The following is a 26,740-nucleotide window of genomic DNA, read 5'->3' as shown; positions in this document are numbered from 1 at the left end:
TCATTTATGAGATGAATAAACATAGTACCTATACAGTGCAGACTTTTGTTATTGATCGAGTAACGTGGTCACATGACTTCATCCAAGATGTCCGACAGTCAAAATGCTTATAACGAACTACAGTTGTAACAGAATAACATTAGTTGTCCCTCTGAGTTTGTTATAACCGTAGTTCACTGTACCTAACATTCAGTAGCATCACAATGGAGAGGTCCGCGCAAAAGTCCATCTGCCACAGTGTAAGAACTGCAGAATCATGTCAAAACACACCTAAAGGTCAACGCAGCTTGCATGAGATAATACTACATCCATCAGTTGGATTGTAATATTTGTGTCACAATTAGAAACAATGTAATTTGGACTAAGGCCAATCTTATAATAAAATAAAGTGAAAGTTTCAACTAATAAACATACTATCTCCAATATCCCCAAACGTCTCTTCATTTAGTACATCAAAGTCATCTTCATCTTCTGGGGCCTCCATCAGCTCGTTGTCTATCTGGTTAAGCTTCCCTGCCCCAAGGGCCTGCAAACAAACAGTGAGTAAGTCAAGGTTATAGAAATCAGTACTTTCTGTACTTATGCATCCTACAACAGTCACAATTAGGGGTGTCATCGGGAGAAAATTGTAAATTCATTGTTGATATATTGACTAAAAAAGAGCAATCCATCGATTAGTAAGATATATAGATAATAGATAATAAATACATTTGTACCTGCAAGTAAATACCAAATATATATGAACTGAGTTGATTCATTTAATTCTCTCTCTCTTCCATGGTATTATCAATAAACATACATATTTCTGTGGCAGCAAATTCAAGGTTTATACAGATATGGAACACTAAAATACAAGGACTTTTCATGGCTTCCAATTGTCAATTTGGAGGCTTTTTCAGTTGGGTTACTGGCCTTATTTTGTCTATATCCAGGCTACTATTTTAGTAGGAAGAGCAAAAAAGCAGTATGATTATCCCTAATTATCAAGGTTTATTTTCACAATCAACAAATAACAAATATCAGTTTATATTTAGACAAGAAAACACTATTTACAAGGCATGATGCAATGACTCCAAATTAGAGCTCCAGATAAGCTTTTGTTGTTTTGGGTATTTTACCCATGCATTTTAAAATCATTGTGTATCAGTAATTCTATCTGGGTATTCAAATTTCTGTTACCCACTTGTTTTTACACATGTGGGTATTTAAGTTAAATATTTAAAAACACTATTCATCTAGTCCCTGCAAACTGGTGTCACGTGGGTTCAAGAGCTTTATAGGACTCAAAAATACCACCATACTTCCACAAGAAAGTGTGATGGCAAATGATCATGATGTAACTGTCATCGTGGAGTTTGGCAAGGTTGACGGAATGGCCGTTTATAATTTCAAAATAAGTTGCTGATTTGCTCATCGAATACGCAGGGTTACTTCACAATATTTTGATGATACCCACAAGTTTTATTTTTGTAGCGTATCTGTAATGTTCGTTGCGTATTTGATACGCTCGAATTTTATTTTACTGAGTATTTCTGCATTTCTGATGCGTATTTCACGCAGATACGCACTTATCTGGAGCTCTGCAAATACACCAAAGGCATGGCAAAACGGGTACAGTGATAGGGTTATAATGTGGAAGTCTATATATGACAAAAAGGCAAGTGCTGACTTAATTTTTTTTCATTATGGGTTTCACATGTCCTGTTCATTTTACATTGTTACTTCAAGATAGTGAGTGACAAATACTTCATTTAGCAATATCCCAATCATACCAAAGCGAACTCTCAATAATCGATCTGGACTGGGAAAGAAATCATTGAAAGCATGAGCCACGATGAAACCCAAGTGAAGTCAATCTCATTAAAATTAAATCTTAATTCTCGCAATCGCTAAACAAAGATCTGAGGACATCCCATTACGGGTCACATCAGAACAACCTTTCATCTGACTAATCAAAGCATCGCTTTCCAGATCATGAAAGTGACAGTCGGAATGTGTTTTCTAATCATGCAACCACAAAAACGTTAACACAGGGTATTCCAAACGACAGTTACGGCCCGTACGGCCAATTCCGTCAAAATCATCGTCTATCTCTCGCTCCCATGTGAGAAATATTTGAACAGAAGAGGCGTTGCACAGTATGTGGGAACCACAGCCATACAATTTCAATCATGTATTAGTCATTCCGGAATGTTCGTTTGTTCAACTTTCAAATTTTTAATCGAGAACTCTGTCAAGATATTTTTCAAGCATAGTCTAAAATGGAAGTCGCCAGGGTGCCGTAAAGCTCGAGAAAGCTGCTTTCTAATTGGCTGATGTCGACTTCTGGTTAGTCATTTCAGTGGTCGGTCAAAGTTTGCGAAAGGTCGTTCTGACATGACCGGTAATAGGATGTCCTCAGATCTTTGTTTAGCGGCAGCGAGAACTTAGATCTGATTATAATCAGATTACCAATGAAGTAAGTGAGTACGGTTTTACACCGCTTTTAGCAATATTCCAGCAATATCACGGCGGGGGACACCAGAAATGGGCTTCACACATTGTACCCATGTCGGGAATCGAACCTGGGTCATAGGCATGACAAGCGAAGGCTTTAACCACTAGTGGCTACCCGACCGCCCTGCCAATGAAGTAAGAGTGCCTGACCACTCTGTACCAATTTTAGTCATCCTAATCATTTCCTTCGAAAAAGGAATAAATATTCTGGACTGGAATCCAAAAAAAGTTATTCTAAGACGACACAAATACCATGAAAACATAACAGGGTTTCAAATCAGTTCGTATGCCAGTAAAATTACCGACAAAAAATTATGAAATTTCAGGAATATGTCCTGTTCTCATTTGTCTTTAGCAAAATCACTGCATTCATTTTCATTGAGTTACAATGGAGTGCAAAAGGAAAAACAAACTGCTGTACAGTAATTAACAATTTTGAAGACCATCTCATGTGTAGATAGTTAAATAAGTGGACCAAAAATATTATACAGAACCTGACTTAAGCAAATTGTGTAAGATTGTATTGCATCACTGAGTTCCAATCAACTTTAATCATTCAGTAATGTTGGCTGTAGGCCCATGACACAATGGTAATACAGGTAGACGGAGACTCAGAGTTAAAAACATGCTCCTTAGAGGGGCTTTGGTTAATTTTTCCAGTCCTTTTTGTATACATGTCTCAAGTGTCTTGTCATTTTCATGTAGGTGTCATTGTGATCAGTCATTTGTTTACTTCACATAAGATTCAGTAGCAGTCTATATATGAGCACATTTTGCTTTTTGCGTTGAGAATTCCTTTTCAAAGGCGCATTAGTTGAATTTTCTCAATCATGCTGCACCAAGGATTATGTTGCAACTTTTTATTTATTAACATTTATTGTTGTGAGAACTCCCAAGCTGAGCTAAACTTTTGCAAACAATCTCTATTCGTTTTATTTGGAAAACGTGGGCAAGATGTCAGTAGTTACGAAACCAATTTGAAATTTCGAAAAAATAAGCGATATAGCGCAATATCAGTACTACTAACTACACCAATGTAGCTTTCACTAATAGTTTATCCAATCAACGCTAAAGGAACTGGCATGCAACACTTACAGAGAAGCCTGAACCGAAAGCAACATGCGGATCAGCCATTTCAAGTCATTTTCACATTGTACCTACATACACTCGAACCCATGCTCACAGTAACCATTTTTCGACAGTATTTCTGTTTAAATGGCCCATATCCATATACATCAACAATGTTGATGAAAAGCTGCATTTATTATCAAATATATATGTACGAGAATTTTTGAAATATATGAGTTAGAGACTATGGGCACTTCGTTCGATTTTCCGCCATATTTCGTCAAAGAACGGAAATGACCGAGGTCACTGCAAAATTTATGTTGTTTCAGCTATTCATCCACTTTTATCGGTATTGAATGTAAGAAAAATGTTCTTTTAATGTTGTTCTTTTCATAAACATCACCAAGATGTGTGCAAAACCGTTTTGATTGACCATTTTCGGCCACAATGTCCGAAGTCGATATTTCCGAGGAACTACCGAATACTGACGATTCGGCCTTCGCCGAAGATCAACAACAAAATGGCGAAGGCGGCAACGATAACCACGCTGGTACCACAACAATATCAGCACCTCATGGCGCAATAGCAGCTGATCACGTATTCGTCGCTACATCCCAAGGTCTTCTAACAGCAGAACAGCTGCAAGAGGCGGCTGGCATCAAAACGACACATATTGTCATTCACGATCAAACATTGAATGTGGATTCCTCACCAACCGAGTTGAAGACTCCCACTACCCCTCTCCCCCCTCCAACCCCAGCCACGCCTCAAAGCAAGGAAAGGGGCTTCAGATATCAGTGGGACAGTTCAGTGCATTCGGAAGTTCTGCCAGTGAGATGCAAGAACACAAACGGAGAACTGCATAAAGCAAAGTTTGGATCAGGTATATCAACTCTGATACCTTGTCTCACCACCATAGGACACAGATTTAAGTTTGTGTCAGATAACCAGTTACATGACAACTTGATGTACATGCTTTATACTGAACGCTGTCCATCAAGCACTTTTGATGTTAAATTATGTTGTACTTGCCATTGCAGCAATTTACCATGTTTTCATAAGTTACAGGCAGTACATGCCAAAGGTGTTATGTTTTGCCATACAGTTCCATGGATTTTGATCCTCATCCTCACCCTCATTGTCAATACTTCATGGGTTTGGCTATACTACTTTCCTCAATCATGTGTGAATACAGATGTCCGAAATGTGGTGTCGTAGTGACATGTAAATCATGTTTAGAAACGAGGCTGTGCGTGTATAACTCCTTAAAGTCAAATGAGCTCTTGTCAGTGCATGGATTAAATGTGAGCCCGAACTGTTGCCTGATATTGAAGCAGTGTGTAGAGTAGATGGCTACAACATGTACAAGGCTGTGACACATGTTGCATGGGGAATACTGTTGAGCACTTTCTGGAACCTGCCCATGGCTTGAAGTTTTGGTTAAAAATAGCGACTACACTGCAAGGTGTCAGAATGTATTCAAGGGTAACTGAGAAACGTAGTGTACACAAACCTGTGAACATGGTGAAGTATTGACGGTGACTTACCCTTAGAAAGTTAATTAACCCCTCGCAAACTACTGTTTTGAGAGGGCACAAGAATATGGACGAGAAGTTATATATTTTTTTTGTTAAGGAGCAAGTAGAGTCAACAAAGCAACTTTGCAGATTTTAATACTTTAGGGCATACTTAATCACAAATACTTGACCAAAATTAAATTTTAAAAACCCCAAAATAGAGGAAAACAGACAATAAAAAAACAACAGATGACTTTGACATTTGACAGCCAAATTTCTGCCATTTATGGGGTTCTCCTTATTGGGGTTAAAACATGTTCCCAGTGTATGAAGTGCTGCACAATTTCAGACGCCTAGTCTGCCTGCTTCTGCCTCTGACTATGTTATACATTTACGTCTTAATCGTTAATTGTCTACTCATCCGTTTGATTTTCATATCCACAACTATACCCGTGCTCGTGGGTTTCACCGAAGTGGTAAACGTCTGAGACCTGCATCACTTCGGGCTTTCCTCCCACATTAAGCTGACACGCCGTGATATAACTGGAATACTGTTAAAAGCGGCGTTAAACCCAACTCATTCACTCACTCACTCATATCCACAACTTATGTATCCTTAGTAATAACAATGAAGATGCCTTCAGTTGTTTACTTGGGGAATTGATCCCTGACAGGCTTTTATTGTGTGGAATAGGGCCGAGGCAGCTGGTGTCTTATTACCCAAACAGGATGTTTGTAATGAAACTCCAGTGAGAGATTGTTAGTTGTTGTTTTATTTATTCATAATGTCAAGATCAAGGGTTTGTGTCACATTCAACTATGTATGCAGTGTTGTTATTTTTTAAGGATTAACAGAAATATTTGATAGCAGAAACAGTATATGTATAATGGCTAAGGATCTCCAGATAGACAATAGGGTAAACGTACATCCAATGAAAGCAGTTGTCACCTTTGAGCCGGAAGCTTTTGGCCATGCCTCCAAATAGGTTTGGTATGAAATAAATAGAAAAAATTGATATTTGCAACAAATTTGCAATAATTTGTTTTTTCACTTTTCTTGCCCTTTAAGTAGCTTGTAGTGTGTATGGTACCCTGGCCAACCCTAAGCTGATTACATAGAATAATTTGCACATATGCCCCACACGGTGCAGAAAATTGTTCAGAATTTAGCATTTATCTGCTGCAGAAGTCGTCACATACACTGCAGAATTTTAACATGCATGTCAAAAGCTGTTTTTTAAACGTGTAAATGGATGTTTATTTCTTTTTGAAGTGCAGTTGACTTTTGTATTATTGTTTACCAAAAGTGTATGTCTGTATGTTTACACTAGTGATTTCCAAATTCACTTCAATTAGCTACATGTTTTGTGGATAAGTTTATCGTGATAATTCCTGTAACAAGTTAAACAGGTGCAAGTCTACAATATTTATGAAAACTAAGATTGAGAGGTTTGCAGAATTGTCAAAATGAGGTTGCAGAATTTACAAACATTGACAGCAGAATTTTGATCGTGGAAAACAGCCGAAGGATACTAAAATGTTTCCAGTGTTGATAATGGGGTCTACAGCCTTCATAATTCACACAGGGCTGCAAACGCAAAACTTCTAACTTGACTAGAAGCATTTGATGGCTATAATTCTGAAGTTACCTGTTCTCAGTGCTTCAATTTTGCTACAAATTGAGGCAATGGGGTAACCTAGTGGTTAGAGCCTTCACTCACCAGGCCAAAGACCCGGGTCTGATTCCCCACATGGATACAATGTGTGAAGCCCAGTTCTGGTGTCCCAGCCATGATATTGCTGGAATATTTCTAAAAGCAACACAAAACCATACTCACTCACTGCTAAATATTGGAACTGAATAAAAGTGACAGTAGTAAAAATATTTGTTCAAGCAGGACTAGCTGCAAACACTGACAACTACACAAACAAGGTTTCCACTTATCCTCTGGACTAATCTTAGAAATAACAAAATTTTAAGTCTAGGTCCAAGGGCCAAGAATCATAGTAATATAAGTAACGTAAAGTAATTGTAAATGTTTTATTTGTTTATTTCTTGTTTAACAAACACTCTGCAAGATTCCAGCTATATGACAGCAGTCTGTAAATAAATGAATCTGGACCAGACAATCCAGTTATCGATTTAAGGGTTCATGCCTCAAGGGGCAAGATGTACCATGTATACTGAGGAGTACTATATAAGGACAAGCTGTTCAAGGGGAAAGATTTTCAAGAGCAGTCTGCAACTTCACCCACTAGTATAAAAGCCAAAGTCAAGTAAAATTTCTTTTGGTCAAGTAAGATCACCTTAAACTCATCCATAATGTAAGACTAAAATATAATGAAAATTATGCCAAAATACTTTTTCAGGCTAGTAGTAGACTCCAAAAAGGTTTTGGGCACAGACTGCCAATTTGATTTGTAAGTGTCTGTCCCTGAAGAGCAATCAGATAGAGAGATAAGGCTTAAACCTGACTTTATGTACAATGTGATTATTTGTCTTGTTAGCGAGGTTTTTCAAGCTCAAACTCATTTTATGTATTGTCAAGGCATTTCATTAGACATAAGACTTACACTTCGACTGTGGTCAGTCAAGTGGAAAGTCTGAATTTCCATGAAGGTGTGTGACAAGTCTCATTACTTATACTTTCTTGGGGAATTTAATCCAACACGAAGTGCCTTTTAACTATCAAACCATATTTTAGCTCAATCCTTTGAAACAACAATCCAGGGATATTATTCTCATCTGCTGCCCAAATCATGAAAAGGTTAAAAATAGCAGAAAATACTTTCTTGTCAATAATTAACAATAGTTATTGTGTGGTATATTCTTATATATTATTTACGAGCATGGCAAATGTAACTGCTCAAAAGTTTCCACCAGTGATTGCCGCACAAGAGTGCTTCAGTATTTTGTGCAAGTAAATTGATAAGTAGTTCATTGTTATTGGATACTAGAGCATATGATTGATGTTTAACTGGCATGGTGATGAATATGCCTGCATACCTGTGTCAACTTATTTTTTTATTCTAGGTGGGAGAGGGAAGTGTATCAGGACCCCGGAGAATCAGTGGTTTACCCCCAATGAGTTTGAGTCTATGAGTGGTAGAGCCAGTAGCAAAGACTGGAAGCGCAGTATACGATACGGTGGTAGAACATTACAGTGCTTGATTGAAGACGGCATCCTTCAGCCCCATGCTACCTCCTGTACATGTGCTGCATGCTGTGATGACGAGTCAGTGGTGAGTTTACGCACAATCCCTGTAGTCATGTCACCTTAGATACTTAGGAAGACAATAGCTAGTGAAGTCAACATTGCTTCCCACCAGTTAACTCCTGGTGTACAAAGCAGGTACTCTCAGCCTCCAGCATGTCCAAAGACAGCCCTCAAGTGCATTCTTTGAAGAAGGCATCTGACTTCCAGTGTTATGCCAAAGGAAAAAGGAGCAATGATCCTTGTCACTTTGTTTCTGTCAACACCCTACCCACACCCACCAAGTAGCCATTTTCTGTTTGTTTATCATGATGGCAGCCATATTAATATGTAACTTGAGGCTCATCATTGTTAAACTATTTCTTCATCATGTTCATATGTCAACGTGTAATTATATAGTGAGCATGGCTGTGGTGTTGAAATTTATGCTATTGTCGTGATTATTTCTTGGAGTACATCCCAGACAATCCTTGAAGGACAATGCCTTAAGTTATAAAGCAGGCAAATTTGGAACATTTCAGTCAATGAAGGTTTTGGAGAAGCATGCATCCTTCTAACTGTCTCGTGTCAGTGTATAAATGCTACATGTATATCAACTTTAAATGAGCATTTATTATGTTAATAGTTTCAGATGCTGAAGAATTGATTGTTTTTGTTAATCATGTTGCAATATTTGTTACAAATGACCTTGCATATACATACTGCAGCCCATGTAAGATCCCCATCACATGTGTCGAATACTGCCTACATCTAAATCTTGAGCATGATGAGCATCAAGCAGTATTAGCATGATTAGCAGTTCCACGACAAGTTACTAGGGCAGCTAGATCTATATGGTGATGCTGGAAGCCGGAAAGATCTATCAGTGTATTAGCATTTCTACAGGTTCCTTTTCAGACTGGTCCAGTGAGATTGTTTGTGCCTTATAAAAGGCGAAAGAAGGATAGTGAGAGTGGTCCCCCTTCGCCGCCCCCCAAAAAAGCACGGCCTTCATCAGCCAAATCCCCGCCTGCTGTTACAGCCAGCCACATGACCAAAGAAGGTACTGACATTTACTGTCTTAGGAGCTGGTCCCCACTGCTTACCAGCTATTGTTGATTGTTTACTGCCTTTATATATTTTGATGTCCTGGAAGGTTTTAGCCCCGCTAATCAGTAGTCTGACATTCATTTCTGCTTAAAATCAATTTTCAAACTCAAGATCCAATATGAGCTTGCCTCAAGTCTTTGAGGACCTCCTGACTAGACATTGTTTCAATCAATCAGGAGGAGCACCCAAAATTAAAATGTCTCCATTTTTCTGTTTTTACAAACTTTCATTAAGACTTTATGAAATTACTTCACAAATATAATACTTCTGACAACCATTGCTTGACTATAGAAGTTTGTATAAAATAGATTGATGACATTTTATATATTAGAACTGTGTCTACCATGTCTACTATCTTCATATGCATGATATGCATTGTGGAATTTATTAACACCATTAACATTCTTCTCCTGAGAGAATCTCTGTTGGGATTCTGCTTGTCTTAATTAACTATATGTTCCATATCCTTGAGAACCTCTTACTTTTCAACACGATTATCATTTGGTCATCACTTACACATTCTATGCTTTATTAAGGTGTGGTAGTATCTATTGGTAACGGACAAGCCCTGAGTAGATCCATCACCGTGGCGAACGCAGAGAATGGAGAAACGGTGCACATCGTCACCACTGATAGTGCAGGCAACATCGTGACAGCAGGAGGTAGGAGATGCTTCACATTTTACTTGTGCAAGGTGCATAGATGCATGCAGACGTAGGCATAAATTTACCCTTATCCCCAAACAGAGCAAAGCTGATTTATAAGCAAGTCTTTCTTGGAACCTTTATGTTCCAGTGAATGTTCAGTTCAAACAGGGGCCCACCCTGGTAGCCTGGTGTTTACTCATCACGCCAAAGCCCCGGTTCGATTCCCCACATGGGTATAATGTGTGAAGCCCATTACTGGTGTATTCTGGAATATTGCAAAAAGCGGAGTAAAACCATACACATTCACTCATTCATTAGTTCAAATGTTAAGTAATTAGAAGGACAGTGCAACTGCGAAGGTCCTGGCCAAAGAAGTAAAGTTGTGGTTCTGAAGTCCCTTTACTGACCTTCAATCGCTGTCCTGTGACCTTGATAACACCTAAGGTCATCTTCTTCACATCACTGCTTGTCGCGCTACAGCAAGGACGTGTTCCAGCGGAGCTCTCCTTTTGGATTAATTTAGACCATCAGTTTTCGTGTACAATTCTAAAATTGATCTGCGATGGGTGATGTATTCTTTTCATATTACTTTCACCACGCTGTGTAGTTTTATGTGAATTAATTAGGCGTAAAAAGACGCCGCCGCCATTTTGAATTGTGTTACATTTGTTTGCCTGCCATGGTAGTCAAATTGTTTACAATTCTCAGCTAAGTATGTATAACATATTCTTGTGTTCTTGCATATTATTGTATATACTTTCAACTCGGCCATTCCCACTTCATCAACAATTCTTTAATTGCGTAACTTATGTTTGCACGTTGTGCAAATTGTCGTGGAAAAAATCTTACAAGATTATCTTCCACGTTGCTTGGCTTGCACGCATATGTTCTTGCCAAACTCTAAATGTAGATAGCCTTGGTTCACATTGATTTGCGTATATCACTATTGTATACACCTTCAACTCGTACTTTTGCCGATAGATTATTGTTCAATTCTACGGCATTCTTCCAGTACTGTCTCATCAACAGGGGTTTAATTGCGTAACTTATGCTTGAGCGTTGTACTAATTGTTGTAGAAAAAGTCTTACAAGATTATATCATCCATGTTGTTTGGTTTGCAGGCAGAAGTGCTCGCCAAACTCTAAATGTAAATAGCCTTGGTTTACATTAAGTTGCATATATAAAACTATTGTATACACTTTCGGTTCATATTTTTGCTGATAGATTATTGTTCAATTCTACAGCATTCTTCCAGTACCATTTCATCAACATTGGTTTAATTGCGTAACTTATGCTTGCGCGTTGTACATATTGACATGGAAAAAATCGACCAAAGATCTTTTTCTACATTCCTCGGCATGCACGTAGATGTGGTTGCCAAATTCTAAATGTATTTTTTTGTGTAAATCTCTCACCAAAGAGTTTCACAATATAAACGCAGGTTACTCACAATCATATTTTGCAGCAATCCCGTCATGAGACGAGAGGAATGTCACAATCACTGAATAGCGAAGGTCATGGTTCGGTCATTTCCACCCAGCCGTTATCATCAGCGGATAGTATGACGCCCGTAACTGTGACTGCAGAAGTGCACCCTCCATAGAAATCAACAATTCCGGAGGATTTTGTGACTATCGTAACTGCTCCTAATTTTCAGCCACCTGACACATCCAGATCTGTTAAATCTACGACGCTGTCTCAAGACGCTTTGATGGGGGTAGCGCAGGTGCAAACCCTGGTCCCGTAAATACCAATGAGCTTTGTGTCTCAGTTACCTGCGCTGATCGCTGCACCCGACTACTACCCAAGCGCCTCTATTACGTAGGCGATGCACGATTAGCATAGCGTTGTTCCAACATATCCAGCGCAGCAGATGTACGCTCAGGCGTCAACATCATTCCTGTACGCAAATTGGACAATGGCCTTATCGCTTCTGCAATGATCCCGTCATCACCGATGAGCCTTGTCTCATAGACCTGCGCTGTACTCGGTTACACAACGACACATGATACATCGCTGGGCAGCGCTAGTACGCCAGCACGTACGGCAACATTGGCACATGACTCCTTATTCAGGTGGGTCATCAAAACCTGCAGATAGAGTAGGCACTAAGCACCGGAGCAGATCACCGGCTTAGCGCAAATACCCGATTGGGTAGCAGACCATCTCGTGTCAGTGAAGCCCTCTCCTGGTAACGGGGTAAATAAGAGAGACACCATGAGGTCATTGGAGAAAGACTTCTCCAAACTTACATTTGCTCCGTCATTTAAGCCACCAACATCGTCAATGCTCAGGATTGATCAGGAGATATCAGAGGATAACCCTATCTGATTAGATCACTTCCAAGCTATATTGATTTTCCTACAGCGTCAGATTGAACACACCCTGGTGGAGATTACCGTCACACCAAGACTTTACAGTGTTTCCAACTGGGACTCTGATTTCAAGGGCAGGCTGCTACATCAACCTGGGTCATGAACAGATCGCAGACACACACACCAAGTTCCCAAAACGCTTGTAATGACACTGTGCTCAAGACTCTTTTAGTCTATCCCAGCGGGCTGTCAGGTCAGGTAATTTTGAGCCTAGACCAGTATTCCCTTAGTGAGAAAGGGCGTAGCAGAGGCTAGTCTCAAGGACAATTACGTACTCATTGCACTATATCAGGGTTTCCGATATACGCGTAGAGGTAACCCCACGATTGACCACAGTTCAATTTGGAAAATCCAACATAGACATACTGTTGGTAAGAAAAGCTGTAGAGTTGGTTCACAACCCAGTCTTTACACCAGGGTTCTGTCCTCACATCTGCCTGGTACCCATGAAGGACCCAGACAAGATGAGAATGATCCACAATCTCTCCGTGTTCAACAAACATTATCTGAAGCGTCCACATTATTTCCGCCTCACTACATTGAGATCGCTCATAATCAACATAAATACGTTTGATCCTTGATCAGTCTCGACTATTTATCCCAACCGCAGACTCCTCAGGTCCAGTTCAGTGGGGTTCACTACCAATGGGTAGTGTTCCGATTTTGCATTTCAGTGACCCTATTTACAGGAGTAACGAAGCCAATAACTGCATACCTACACTTGACGAACACTTGGTTCGAGTCGTAGTTAGAGGACAGTCTACTGTGTCATCAACACATGCCAATGTTAGTACGTCACTGGGTATTCACCAGACAGACGGCTACTATATCTTTTTAACTGAGATAGATAATCTACGAGACGAAGTCGGAGTTATCTCTTTCCTATCAGCTTCAGGAGACCTGTTCCAGACAGATCAGAATCTCCTATCAGTACCAAGGAACAGATGGCACAAGATTCTAGACCTGTCATCTGTTCTACACCAACCACGCACGCTTCACCAAGGGCAAGTGTTGCCAGGGTTACTCACCTCGGTACAGGACTTAACTAGCTTTGGCCATTTACAATTCATCATTTCCTGAACCCTTGCATCAGGATCCACTCAAGGCCATCACTCTACCGGCTCAACTAAGGCCTTACCTCAATTGGTGAAGTTGAATGTCTTAGGATGAGTCTCATTATTCGGGTTATCCCCAAATATACACCTGTTCATGGACGCCTCCCTTCAGGGGCGGGGTGCTCACTTGCAAAACCAGACAACCTCAGGGCTATGGTCCGATGCCCAGCAAAAGTGGCACTTAAACAACTTGGAGTTTGAGGCTTTAATTCTGGCCATATCAACTACAGTCAGCCCAACTTGCAATATCCACAGACAACAGCACTGTGATGTGGTGCCGGTGCAATCAGGGAGCAACACACACCAACTCTCTACTTCAACAGACATTCAGATTTTTCCATCTAATGGATCAGCTGCAACTACAGTTCATAGTTCAGCACATCCTGGGATGTCGAAACATTCTGGCCGTTGCTTGATCGTGTCCAGACAGGGTCACCCCCACCGAGTGGAAACTTCACACAGAAGCATTCTAGTTACTGCTTCAGAAGTTCAGGCAACCAAACATCAATTTGTTTGCTACTTGCCAAGATCACCAACTCATGACAGATGTCTCCCCCTTACCGGATCCGCAGACTTGGGCGGTGGACGCGTTCAGTATCCCTTGGGAAGGGCTAAACGCATACACTTTACCGCCTAAGGTGATACAGGAGATCGAGGAGACAAGGTATTTTGCTCTCACATTGGTCGTGCCCTGGTGGCCAGCGAGGGGGTGGGTCGTCGAGCTCAGAAAAATCTAGCAGAAGACGATCCACTACCCATCCCACAGTGGTCCAACCTACTCGTCCACCCTAAGAGCAAAGTTGCCTCACCCAAAATCTGCACGCATGGTGCGTGTTTAAAAGGCTTTTAAGTGCGAAGAGTTAATTCGGCATGGGCAGCAAAGCTATAGCTTTAGTTCATCATTCCTCTCCAGGAGGACTATACGATGACAAGTGGGGATCATTTGAGACTTTTTGCGAGGCAAAAGAATCAAGACCCTACGATTGCGTCACAACAATCCCTAGCTGAATACCTCCTACATTTGCGTACCCAAAGACACTTGGAAGGTAGCACCATTACTACATAATTGGTTGCACTTAACTCAGTGTTGGCTGTTGCGGAAAATCACAAGGTGATTAAGGTCCGGAACTACAGGACCTATTACGCTCATTCAGGCTTGAGGATCAGAAGGCCAAGTTCTGCCCAACTGCTTAGGACTTGAACGTGGTACTTCGAGGTTTGTGAGGGCCCCCTTCGAGCCCCTCTATGCATCCTCATTTTATGACCTCACCAAGGAAACAACAGTTTCTCTTGACATTAGCCACGACAGCACAGGTGAGAGAACTACATGTGATCCGCTTTGAGGATGGGACGCCCGGAGCGGTACATTTTGGTACATGCTGTGATTTTATTGCTAAAATCAACTACCAGGCCAACCCGATCGTTCCTTCAAAATCCCACCAATATTGATTATTGTGGGAGTCGTACATGAAGGTTAATTTCGAGTTTTTCATCAGCCGCTCCAAGACTAGGCATGGTTCGAGGAAGCGGTTATTTATACCCGTGTTTACTGCGTCCACGACCGAAGTTAGTCGCAAACACCATATGTCTATGGTTACATGCAGTCATCCTTCAGGCCAACGAGATCGCTAAAACAGAATCTGCAGAGAGTGAATTACCCTCATGATCTGAGGGTGTTAGCCTTTACTAGGGCTCTACTCTGCAATTGTTTTATGAAGAACAATCATGGAAGGATTTTTCTGGAGGTTCGATACATTTTATGTTAGTCATTATCGAGGACGTCAAAGGCGTGTGAAGTTTTGGCCCTATGGTTGTAACTCAGCAGGTTACCAACCCCTGACGCAATAATGAACTCGCCCTATACAGAGCCAGCTAACTTCCATGTGCAGTCACTCAGTAAAGAATTAGCTATTTAGCTATTACTTTCTTTATTACTAAGTGTGTATAGGGAATTTCTCTTTAATTCCTATGTCCAATCGTAATGATATTTGAACAACCCTACTGTAATGGTTTTTTTCTGAACTTTCCGCTTAACGGTTTATCAACCAACTGGCTGTGAATTATTGAGGTTTCTGTATTCTGAAGGTTTACCCACCTCCAAGCCGTCCGATACAGATACATTAATGAGAAATGCAGGATAAGTAAAAAATTTAGTAAAGTCTAAATATTTCTTACATTTGTATACTTATCCTGCATTACTGCGTTTAAGGCCCACCGGTCGCAAGACTTTCCTCCCTACTTTGGCTTCAGAAACCTCAAAAGTATGTTTTTCTAAAAGCTCGGGCGACAGGCAGTGATGTGAAGAAGATGACCTTAGGTGTCATCAAGGTCAAAGGACAGCGACGGAATGTCAGTAAAGGGACTTCAGAACAACAACTCTTCACCCAGGACCTTCGCAGTTGCGCTGTCCTTCTAGTTGTTGTAAATTAAGGAATAATGCAGGATAAGTATACAAATGTAAAAAATATTTAGATTTTACTAATTCTTTGATATGATAGCTGTGACATATTGCTGATGAGTGGTGTAGGTTGTAATATTTACACTGTTAAAAAATTGTAAGTTGTAACTCTCAGCGTTTGAGCTGGCCCAGACTTCTAAAGAGGTGGAATTCAGTGTACAGAGTTTTGTTTTTTAGGCTTGTCAGAATCGGAATGGGTTTAAAATCCCAGATTCTCTTTGAAGATGATTCTTCATTCCGTCTTATAGCTGGAATAATGCTGAGTGCGGTGTCAAACAACAAACAAAGAACCAGTTGTAAATATCTTGTATGGTATGCATACAGCCATCATATTAACATGGGAACATGGCTGTCTCAGTACTTAAGAAATACAAGGAAGTGATGACCCCCATCAAATGTTATTTGCAGGTGACACTATAAGCACTAACACTAAACCTCCGACAGCCTCTAAAAATATCAAATGTTTTTAGTTTTTTTATAGCAGGTATGGAAATTAGCATGGCCCAGGGTGCTGTTGTACTAAACATCCTTAGCACTACAACTGTCGTAAGTCTGTGTGAGGGTATTGGAGTTACGATCACCTCAGCACTAAGATCGCTTTCTACAACGGAACACAGGGCCATTTTTATTTATGTTAAATGCGTCCTAAGGGACAGTATAATTTCAAATAGTTTGGATATTATTGCTCTATGTTATCACTATTCGGGCTTTAATATGTTCCTGGTTAATTTCCATACCTTTATACTATAGAGAGGCTTTTGGTTAGTGTATAGGTTGATGTATGTGTAGATCTGAGATTGTGATAACATTCTGCTACAGACGCAGTGGTGATGACTCCAATCGCCATAGCTCCCAACCCCAAGAGCCAGACAGCCACAGTGGTGTCGATGGATGTTTCAGAGCAGAAGCAGTGGTGGCAGCTGGAAGAGGTGACAGCTCTTAATCCTACTTAGTTTCTGTCTAGTCAAAAACAACCCAATTGTCCTAATGTACTCTTTAAGTAATTGAATTCTGCTGCTCTTATTATAATCAACATCTGAATCTTGAATGTGTTTTCTTTTTGGGTTGTACTGCTGATGCCTTGAGTATAGAATTCAAGTATCATTAGATTTCACTTAACTGCAGTTATCCTAGAGAACAGGGAGTGGACCCGTGAAGGTCTGGGGGAGAATAGGTCTTCAGCAGCCCATGCTTGTCGTAAGAGGCAACTATGCCTGTTGTAAGAGGCGACTATACCTGTTGTAAGAGGCGACTATGCCTGTTGTAAGAGGCGATGAATGGGATTGGGTGCTCAGGCTCACTGACTTGGTTTGATGCATGTCATCGAATCCCAATTGGGTGGATCGATGCTCATGATGTCAATCACTGGATTGTTTGGTCCAGACTCGATGATGTACAGACCGCTGTCATATAGCTGGAATATTGCTGAGTGCTGCATTAAACAGTAAACAAACAAACAATACTAGGGTAGGGCTGTTACGTTTCACTCGTGTATTCGGTGAATCAAACCGTATCCCTTCATAAATTGAATTTGTTATTTGTGGACACATGATTCGAATATTAACAAAAAATATGAAGGGAGTTTTTTTTAACTAAGACGCCATTCGAACTAATTATGTGCATGCATGCATACATAGATTTTTTCAAGGACAACACTCTTATTATATATCTTCAATTTTACAGTAATGTGGTCACTGGTCATTGTCGCATTTTAGCAGATACTAGTACCTGGATAGGGGCAGTATATATAGAGAATCTCACCCGAGTGTCTTTTGATATCAAATAAATCAAGTTGATAAAAGCAGAAAAAACTCCAAAGCTTGCCGAGGCGTTTTCCCACTTTAATCAACAAGTGTTGATATATTTGATATCAAAAGAGACTCGGATTAGATTTTATTTATCATCCAACATCATTCTTCCAACTTTTTCAGTTTGTAGACAGTAATAAGCAGTGTCTTAAGTGTAAAAGGTACTGCCAACAGCTTCAGTTGCCGAGCCATTAGCGATGTCATTTAATTGTGACATTATGGTAACCAATGACGTCACAATGGTCTGCAAAGCATTGCGATGCAATTTCATTGCAGCAATATCTACAGTGTAGAATCGCTTTATCTTCCCCAAGTGATATCTCCTGTGGGAGCCAGTTTGGGATGATATAAATGTATAATGTCATAATAATCATTAACACTGTCAACATGGACAAGCCATGGCAAAAAAATTATTTTGTTTTTGTTTTGCTGAATAAAATAAATAATACATCAACTGATAACATGTTGCTGTATTCATGAATAAATATTCATTTTTGTTACCATATAGTCATGATACGTATCGCATTTGCATCAAAGTGTATTCGTTGCAGCTCTACTGGGGAGTGATGTACAATTACAAGACTTGAATCTCATATGTAAACGAGTTCTTGCTAGATAGTATCTGACCCCACTCACATTCAGCACTCTTCTTCAGCAACGTGAAGGTGTATTCAGATTAACTATGTCAGTACCTGTCATCCTTATGATCAAGTATTGAAGTTCTTAGTTCTGAGTGAAAGGTTGTCCTGGTTTCTTTGTATATATTTACAAATATAACTCCCTGTGTTGGAATGACAGACATGTTTGTAGGAGCGAGGAACATTTTTCCAACTGGCAATAAGTAAACATATAATTGGGTGAAATTAAGGGTCAAGGTCACTAGGTAGCTAGAGTCATTAGACTTTGTTTCACAGTTGCACTGTATGTATAACAAAACAATCCAATTGTCCTAATGTACTTTTTATCAATTGACTGTTGATCTAATCACAATTAACTCCTGAATCTTGAATTTGATTTCATTTTTGGTTGTACTGTGGTTTGAATCAATTGAGTTCCGAACTGAGGTGAAACTGCACTTACCCTTGAGTTCTGGGGAGTGATGTACAATTACAAGACTTGAATCTCACGTGTAAACAAGTTCTTGCTAGATAGTATCTGACCCCACTCTGATTCAGCACTCTTTTTTTCAAAGCACTCAAACGGAAGGTATGTTTCTGTATTCAGATAAAATGTCGGCACATGTCATCCCAATAAACAAGCAATGAAGTTGTTAGTTTTGAGTGACCTTCATGAAGGTCAAGGTCACTGTAAAGGTCATCTTGGTTTCTTTGTGTGTAATAACAAAGCCATCTGTGTTGGTATGAGTTAAGAACCATTTTTTCAACTAGCAATAAGCAAACATGTAATTGGTTGAAATTGAGAGTTGAGGTCATGAAGTGGCTGGCGTAATTGGAATTTGTTTTACACTTGCTTTGGGGTAGTCTAGTGGTTAAAGTATTCGCTCGTCATACTGAGAATAAAACAGTTCTATTATCCAAATGTTCTTTTAATTAATTAAATCCTGCTGATCCTATCATTATCAACTCCTGAATCCTCAGTTTGGTCTCATGTTTGGTTGTACTAACAGCATTAGAAATTGGCACTAGTCCTATAGTCCTAGCCAAACTGCCCAATAGTTAAATTATCGTAAGGATTTGCACTGTAGCAGAATTTTTTAAGGGTTGCCCTTCATGTCATTATAAGGACTAGTGGACTAAACCTGTTTGTTTCTATCGCTGTACTGTGGTTTGAATCAACTGAGATCAGAATTCAAGTGGTATTAGATTCACTATGTGTACTGGGGAGTGATGTACAATTACAAGACTTGAATCTCACATGTAAACAAGTTCTTGCTAGATAGTATCTGACCCCATCTAATGCCACACACATTTGCAAGTTTTAGCGACACCATTATTTGCTGGTAGCTCACTATATCACGATGCAAAATATTTACTTGCTACAGGTTTTAATGTTAGTATCTGTCATACATCTCTTTAACTTTCTTTTCTTTATCTTTGCCCTGTTGGGGATTCCGGGTTAGAAAAGGTCCCCAGCAACCAATGCTGGTTGTAAGAGGCAACTAAATGGGTCAGGTTCAATGACATGGTTGCTTGTGTGTCAATGACCCAGACAGTGTGAATTGTTGCTGATAATATCAATCACTATATTGTTTAGTCCCGAAATGTTTACAGGCCACTGGAATTAATTTTGATCCTGATACATCCTCTCGCAAATTCCCTCTCTCTTTGATCCGAGGATACAGAACCTAAAACATGTCTCTCCGCCAGGGGGCACTCACCACCAGGGGGCACTCACCGTCAGGTCACAGGTCAAACCTTACACATGTTTGTAAAGCCAATTTCATTATCCAGACAAATCTGCTCATCAACTGTCTGAAATTGCTGGCAGTAGCTGGTTATTTCAGTGCCACTTCACTTTGTGCGTAAACATCATTGGGTCGTATACTTAGTAAGACAGTAAGTGCATGTCCCATGCCTGAAGCATGCTTGTCATGAAGCAGGAGATATGGGACCCTATACAGATGATATAACATCAGCAACGAGGACACAACGCATGGGACTGAACCGTCTCACAAGCATGTCACTGACACAAGTGCAACCTCTGTCGTTTGGAAACACTTTCTTGCATGTGAACAGTGTTCAGTTTCTCACATTTAAAAAGTGATCAGTTTCTCACATGGGAACAGTGTTCACAGTTTCTCACATGGGAACAGTGTTCACAGTGTCTTGTGAAAACATGGCTGATCAGGCATGAAAACTCATTCTCTCTCAACACCTGGTTCTTGATGCGTCTCAACATGCTCAAATCAAGCACCGCCCTACCTCAGAGGTGTGACATCTTTTTACTCTTTTGGATGGTGGTATTCGTTTAGGGTTCTTTCCTTGGTTCCGATCATAGATTTGCCCAGAGAATGGTTTACATTAAGATTTACTGTGCTTCTTACATTTTACAAGAACATTTTTTTACTTCTTAAAGTCTGACAATAACATGATATGCTTGACTTGCAGATGACAGCAAGTCTGATTCAGCAAGCCCAGGGTCTGAAGGCCATGTTGGAGCAAGTGAAGCAGCAGAGCCTAATCAGCAAAGACCACGCTCTGCAGCAACTTCGGGCTCACATGGAGAAAGAGAAACAAGAGGTCTGGAATGAGCAGGATTCTGGAAACAAACTTTATTATGCCCCCACTGCTTCTAATACTGCCGAGGGCACTTACACTTTTGCTGTCCGCCCTGATATCTAGTAAGCACTGCACGGACACACATTCAAGTATTGGCTCCTGTCTGGCTAGTACTCGCTCTACTTCTTTCATTGACTTTGTAAAATGAATCACTAAGATCTTATGTGATTTTCCTTTTCTTCTAAACACTTTCAATGCATGATTTCGTGTTAAAGTTTTTCTCTGAACAAATGTTCCATTTCATGTATGCTAGTTTTGTTTGTTTGGTATTACCATTTCACTGATACAAAATATGCCTTGTTAGATGTACTGTTAAAATGCTCATACTGCCGGCATCTTAATGAACCAATTTTCATTTTCATTTCTGATGCATGATTTAATCTATGGTATCAGTTACATTAATGTGTGAACCAATGGTTTCCAGGCCTTGCATGCTGCTAGACTTGAAGCTCAGATGAACCTGTCTCGTGTGTTGATGGAGGAACGAGCACAGAGAGACCTGGCTGTTCAGCAAGCCTTGGTACAAGGGAGAGCGGAAATGAGTGACAAACTGGACTCGGTGACAGTAGTGACTGAAGACAAAGTGAGCTACAATGTGACGTGGCCACACCAGGCCACACAAAACAATATCGAGAATATCATCTGTAACGCGGTTGACGAGGAGGAAGAAGATTCAGATAAAGAGAAATAGTTTTTGTCTGCTCAGCATTTGTTAAACAAGTGTACTTGATGTTCTTACCCTGCTATATATATTTATACGTCATGTTTTGGAATTGCAATTTTCATCATTCATTCATGTCCTTGATCCAGATCTTGTTGGTTCACTTTTTTAAATCCTTCCTCATCAGGTTGTCTCCTCAGTTTGCCCTGTGTTTGTTTGGGTATTTCTATTCCTAATTTTTTCTTTCATACATCAACTGACAAGCCCTTACTCTTATTATTATGAAACTTTGTTAAATGAAGGATCTTGTACGTAGTATTTTCAATCATTCTTTCAAGTGAAATGTTAAAGTAACTTAGTGTCAGATATTTTGCTGGCATTAATTAACATTTCAATCTTACAAGCAGCCCTCTTTTTTGTTGTTGCTCAAAGCAATGGTATGAGGTATCAATACAACGACAGTAATGCCAAGATTGGATCATGTGTTTCTACTGTAGGTGTACAATGGTTTGGAAAAAATTGTGCCTGAAAGAGGTGTATGCAACGCTCTCCTTCTCCCTGACTTCCTGTAGTATTAAAGAAAGTGTCTTCAACTCTCCTTTGCCACAGGGGGCTCCAACATAGCCGAGTGATAAGGACTTTTAATCATAGCTTACGCAGTATGTTTTGAGCTAGTCCTGACATGAAATTGATCCACTTGTGCTAAATGCGGCACAACATTAAATCATTCACTCATTTATGTATTATAGCGTAAGTGTAGATTAATCATTTGACCAGGGACATAACCAGTATTTACAAAGGGTTCTACTGTATCATGGGATTTTGGTGAAAATTTTGTCAGCCTTCTAAGAGTTACTTCCCTTGTGTTTGCCCATCGTGCTGTACATATTGCCTAGCAGTATCATATTTGACTTTTACTCTTTAATTAAGTGCTCTGAAGCATTGGTTGCTTGTTTGATGTTCTATGTTACCTTCATGCCCACTCCCATCACCTGTTTGTCTGAAAGTTAATGACTACATGTATAGAACACAAATCATGATAATAGTTCACTATAGGGGTGTAACCGTACATTGGTATACATGTGTACACTTCACGGAGCTGAGAATGATATTTGGGTGCACCCGGATCCATTGGCAAGGGTAGCATTGTTGCGGCATTACAAGCTTACCGACAGGCATGAAAGTAGGAGCTCTGAAAAATGTACCCAGTATTATTATTGTAGTATGCCTTTATGTTAATGCCGTATCTGTAAATCTTGTAATCCACATCCACTGTCGATTGTTTAGATACACATATCTAAGCACAATATTTTATCGTTTGATAGAATACAGGACTCGCTGCAATATGCCATGGCTAATTGTAAGTTTACACGTTTACTTATTTATGATAGTTTTTTAAATGTGGAATAACACCTACCTAAATTCAAAATTGATTAGAAAAGAACCTATTTGTTTGGACGATGTCCCTTGACCCAACCTATGTCATATATATACCGGTACTGATTATGCTTAATCCAAAACAGGAAGTGTTGCAAAGCACATATTCCACACGTATCATACCACAAAATAGCCATACTATGATAATATAGAGTTTCCTGTCCTTTGTTTACTAAACTTGTTAAAGAACATCAGCATCGATCAATCCTAATTGATGTGTCATAAAAGTAGAACAAAGAACAAGAACCATTTTCCGTATGACATATTTAAGAGGATAGTAAGTGTGCACCATTAAGATCCTTTAGAAATTTATTACCGGGATAAAATAGCGTACCATGCTACATTTGGAACCCAAAAGTACATGTGACTGATGGTGTCACAGTGACATATATACACAGTGTAGAGTGAAGACATCTTTCTTCCGGCATGTTAAGGGTAGATTCTGATTTAACTATACAGTTGTCATGCTTGTTCAGATTTTATTATGCTATCCACACAAATGGGAAACAAGATGTGTCCAAATTACTTAGCGTGACAAACTAGAAAAGGAAACTCATTTGAAAATGAAATTAGTCTGTTTTGAGGGCTACTCAAAGCAAACCTATTACAGTGGCAAATGTCTCCCCAGTCAGCAATGTTGCAGCTCTATCAAGTTAAATCTTTGTGTTCATTTGATTTTCTGATCCAATCATACAGAGACAGTAAGTTGAATTGAGAGAAGTTACACATAGCCTATCTTTATTATTTCTTTATTGTTTAATCTTGTTATGCACACCGGTTTAGAATTGTTCCCCAATGTAGCTCTCCTACTTTCCAGTTGTTGATTGGATTTAGGATTTAGGAATCTTTGAAAGGATGATATGACATCTGTTTAGCTAGAGGGAGTATATCAACTTTTAATGTTTTCCTGACAATGTGGATTGTAAATTTACTTCAGTTATTTCAATGTATCATGTGGCATTTTAAGTATTGCATGTATCATTCATCATATTTTGTGATATTTACACACAGAAAGATTCTTTTATATGTAGTCATTTCTTCAGAAAACATGCAAACTTTATTGATTTGGAACAGAATTAAAATATTTCCTCAGCTCAGATACAGCTTATGCGATTTTAAAGAAATTTTGTTGACTGATTAGGAATTAAGTCATTTGAAACATAATTTGTTTGGAATTTCCTTGCGCTTTTGTTCCTCATAATAATATAAATTGATAACTAACATATTTTCATGCTTCAAAAACCCAAGGTTTGTGTTCTGCTCATCTAAGATGTGTTGAGAAGCACAGAACATATGCTATACATGCCTCTGTTTAGAGGAAAGAAACTTAATTTGTATATGGAGGCTTCAGAAATATGTATACTATGAATGAAATATGATAAAGCTGCTATGTTTGATATATACTCATCTTGTAAACAGGTACTTTGTTCCGTCGACCTGCTGCACATCCTCATAAAGCTCAATTTCATCCCTATGTTGTTGTATATTGTCTTGGCTAAGTCAACAAGAACTGCATGTTGGTACGACTATGGTAAACAAATGTAGTAATTACCAAAGGACGTGGTATGATATGAGACCATTTTTTTACCACTAGATTTGACAAATTTGGAAAACTTCAAAGAATGTCCAGAATTTGTGGGGTATTGCCAGTAGGTTTTTTTCAGTTTAATGTTTGAAGGTTTTGAACAACATCCAACCTGGACATAAACCAGGTTTCTTTCTCAGTTTTGACATACAGTGAAAATATCACCCAAGGACAAGGTCAGGGTTAGGTTGATTTATTTTTTCCACGTACATGCATATGAGTATTCAGGGTTATTATATTTATCAAGAAGTTCATGTCTTGAAGGAATATCTTCTGGCTGTCGTTAGTTTCAAGGTTAGTGGACCCACATCACACCCATCTTTTGTCTTCCTGACAGGACACAGTTATGAATGCTTCTTCAGATCATGCTGGATTATATATATATAAACTTGAAAGTGTTAATATGCAATAGTAAGATAAAACTTCGGGACAATTGTAGGTCTGCAGCACTTTCTGTTTGCAGCATGTTTGAATTTTTTTTTCGGAGATTGTTGGGTTTTGGGCATGTGTTGAATTGTTCAACTAGTTCTTCTTTGTCATTATGTTGATCAGTCAATTTGAAGACCAGGCTTATCCTTTTCTATTTTATTATATCATTCATGTTCATACTGAATAAAGAGATTGATTGTTAATATTGTCAGTGTTGTTTGCATCATATGGTGAGGTGAAATTGGGTTTAACGTCAAGATTATTGCATGTACCTGTGGGTATGGCTGCTTCTACTAGTCCGACTGATGCTGATTTATTGTGCTAGCTCACTGAGATACCATGCCGCAGTTTAACATGAATACCCCACTCAGACACAGTATACTGACTCTGAGGCGACCAGTCCTTGTTTTAGCCCCTTTATGCCGAGCGCCAGACTAACAAGTACCATCTTTTAACATCTTTTGATATGACGAAGACAGGGATTGAACCCCAGACCTTCTGCTCTCCGGGCGGACGCTCTACCAATTGACCATGGAGGTGGTTTGCATCATATGGAGAAGTGGGGGCTGTGTGTTTAAAAGGACCGGGGTTAAAGTCCCCACATGTGTTCAATGTGTTCCACATCAGGTTATGGCACTTCACTCACTCTTTCATTCCATCACTGGTGAATGAATAGCATTACGTTTTCTGATACACACAAACTCAAATGAATATTATGTCTTGAGAACATTTTCTGAATGTCAAGACAAGTTTCTGTAGATTTTCAACATTATGCTTAGATATTAAGGGATAATCCCCATATTTGGCAAAGGCATATTTTGAAAGTGGTCGTTTCCTATTTTATTACCTACGCACTACAATCTATTCAAACTGATTATTACCATGTGTAACAATAGAGCATGCTTAAAGTGCCAGAGTACGGCAGAACTAGGCACCTCTAAAATCTGCCTTACTTGAGCTCCAAAATGCTCCAATTATTTGTTATTGATCAGTTTCTTATTCATTTGTTGTGATTTTTAAAGAACTCAGAACTCCCCTTTTGACCCTGGATCCTTTGATTTTCATGAGGCAATTGAATGGGTTGGGTTGTTGAACATGTAATAATGAATCACTTTTTGTTTGTTGTTTAGCAATATTCGACTGGTGAAGATACGCGGAAGAATAGGTCTTCAGCTACCCAAGCTGGCCGTAAACGGCGACTATGCTCGCTGACTTGGTTAGACCCGACAATACAATGACTGACTATACGAGCATCGATTCGCGCAACTGGTATACGATGACATGCATCCACCAAGTCAGCGTGCCTGACCACTCGGTCCCGTCAGTCACTTCTCACGACAAGCCTTGGGTGACATTTTTTTTTATTTCTTGGTTTACAGATTTCAAACTCATTTCAAAAGTGCTGGTCCCAAAACACCGTGAGCATGACCTTGCCTGCAGAGGGTTGGACACATGCCTCGTTGGGGGTGGTGACTCCACATGCTTCCATTGCATCGACTGAACTTTAGTCTCAGGATCATAGTGATGGACCCATGTTTCATCCTGTGTGATAAGTCTGTCAAAAGAGTTTGCCTGGTTTTTTGGCACATGTCCAAAAGAT

At 39.6% G+C, this 26,740-nt stretch overlaps 2 protein-coding genes across 5 annotated transcripts in view; one reads left to right on the top strand and one right to left on the bottom strand.

Moving 5' to 3' along the window:
* The window catches only part of LOC139473820 (protein PAT1 homolog 1-like), a 31,444-nt gene extending 27,788 nt beyond the window's left edge, over nucleotides 1-3,656 (bottom strand). For both annotated transcript variants that reach the window (XM_071256580.1, XM_071256581.1), the window contains exons 1-2: nucleotides 3,592-3,656; nucleotides 415-526 (exon numbers count right to left, since the gene is read on the bottom strand). In XM_071256580.1, the coding sequence (XP_071112681.1) occupies nucleotides 415-526; nucleotides 3,592-3,630 (151 nt within the window). In that variant the 5' untranslated portion in view covers nucleotides 3,631-3,656. The remainder of the gene's footprint in view (nucleotides 1-414; nucleotides 527-3,591) is intronic.
* A 184-nt stretch (nucleotides 3,657-3,840) lies between these two features.
* Nucleotides 3,841-25,344, top strand: LOC139473929 (deformed epidermal autoregulatory factor 1 homolog). Of its 3 annotated transcripts, none has more exons than XM_071256743.1 (7): nucleotides 3,841-4,447; nucleotides 8,116-8,324; nucleotides 9,194-9,338; nucleotides 9,922-10,047; nucleotides 16,801-16,910; nucleotides 20,858-20,989; nucleotides 21,453-25,344. In XM_071256743.1, exons 1-7 carry the CDS (start codon nucleotides 4,012-4,014, stop codon nucleotides 21,717-21,719), a joined length of 1,425 nt encoding a protein of 474 aa, XP_071112844.1. In that variant the 5' UTR covers nucleotides 3,841-4,011; the 3' UTR covers nucleotides 21,720-25,344. The 3 variants fall into 3 exon arrangements, with proteins under 3 accessions (XP_071112844.1, XP_071112843.1, XP_071112845.1); XM_071256742.1 differs by having other exon boundaries at nucleotides 9,182-9,338; XM_071256744.1 differs by having other exon boundaries at nucleotides 9,182-9,338; nucleotides 20,858-21,090; nucleotides 21,453-21,541.
* The last annotated feature ends 1,396 nt before the right edge of the window (nucleotides 25,345-26,740 follow it).

Source organism: Haliotis cracherodii, unplaced genomic scaffold (assembly GCF_022045235.1).
Source record: "Haliotis cracherodii isolate W230 unplaced genomic scaffold, xgHalCrac1.p SCAF_3, whole genome shotgun sequence".
NCBI classification, from domain to species: domain Eukaryota; kingdom Metazoa; phylum Mollusca; class Gastropoda; order Lepetellida; family Haliotidae; genus Haliotis; species Haliotis cracherodii.
Note: the sequence above shows the minus strand (reverse complement) of the source record. Positions and strands in the feature narration are given on the sequence as shown.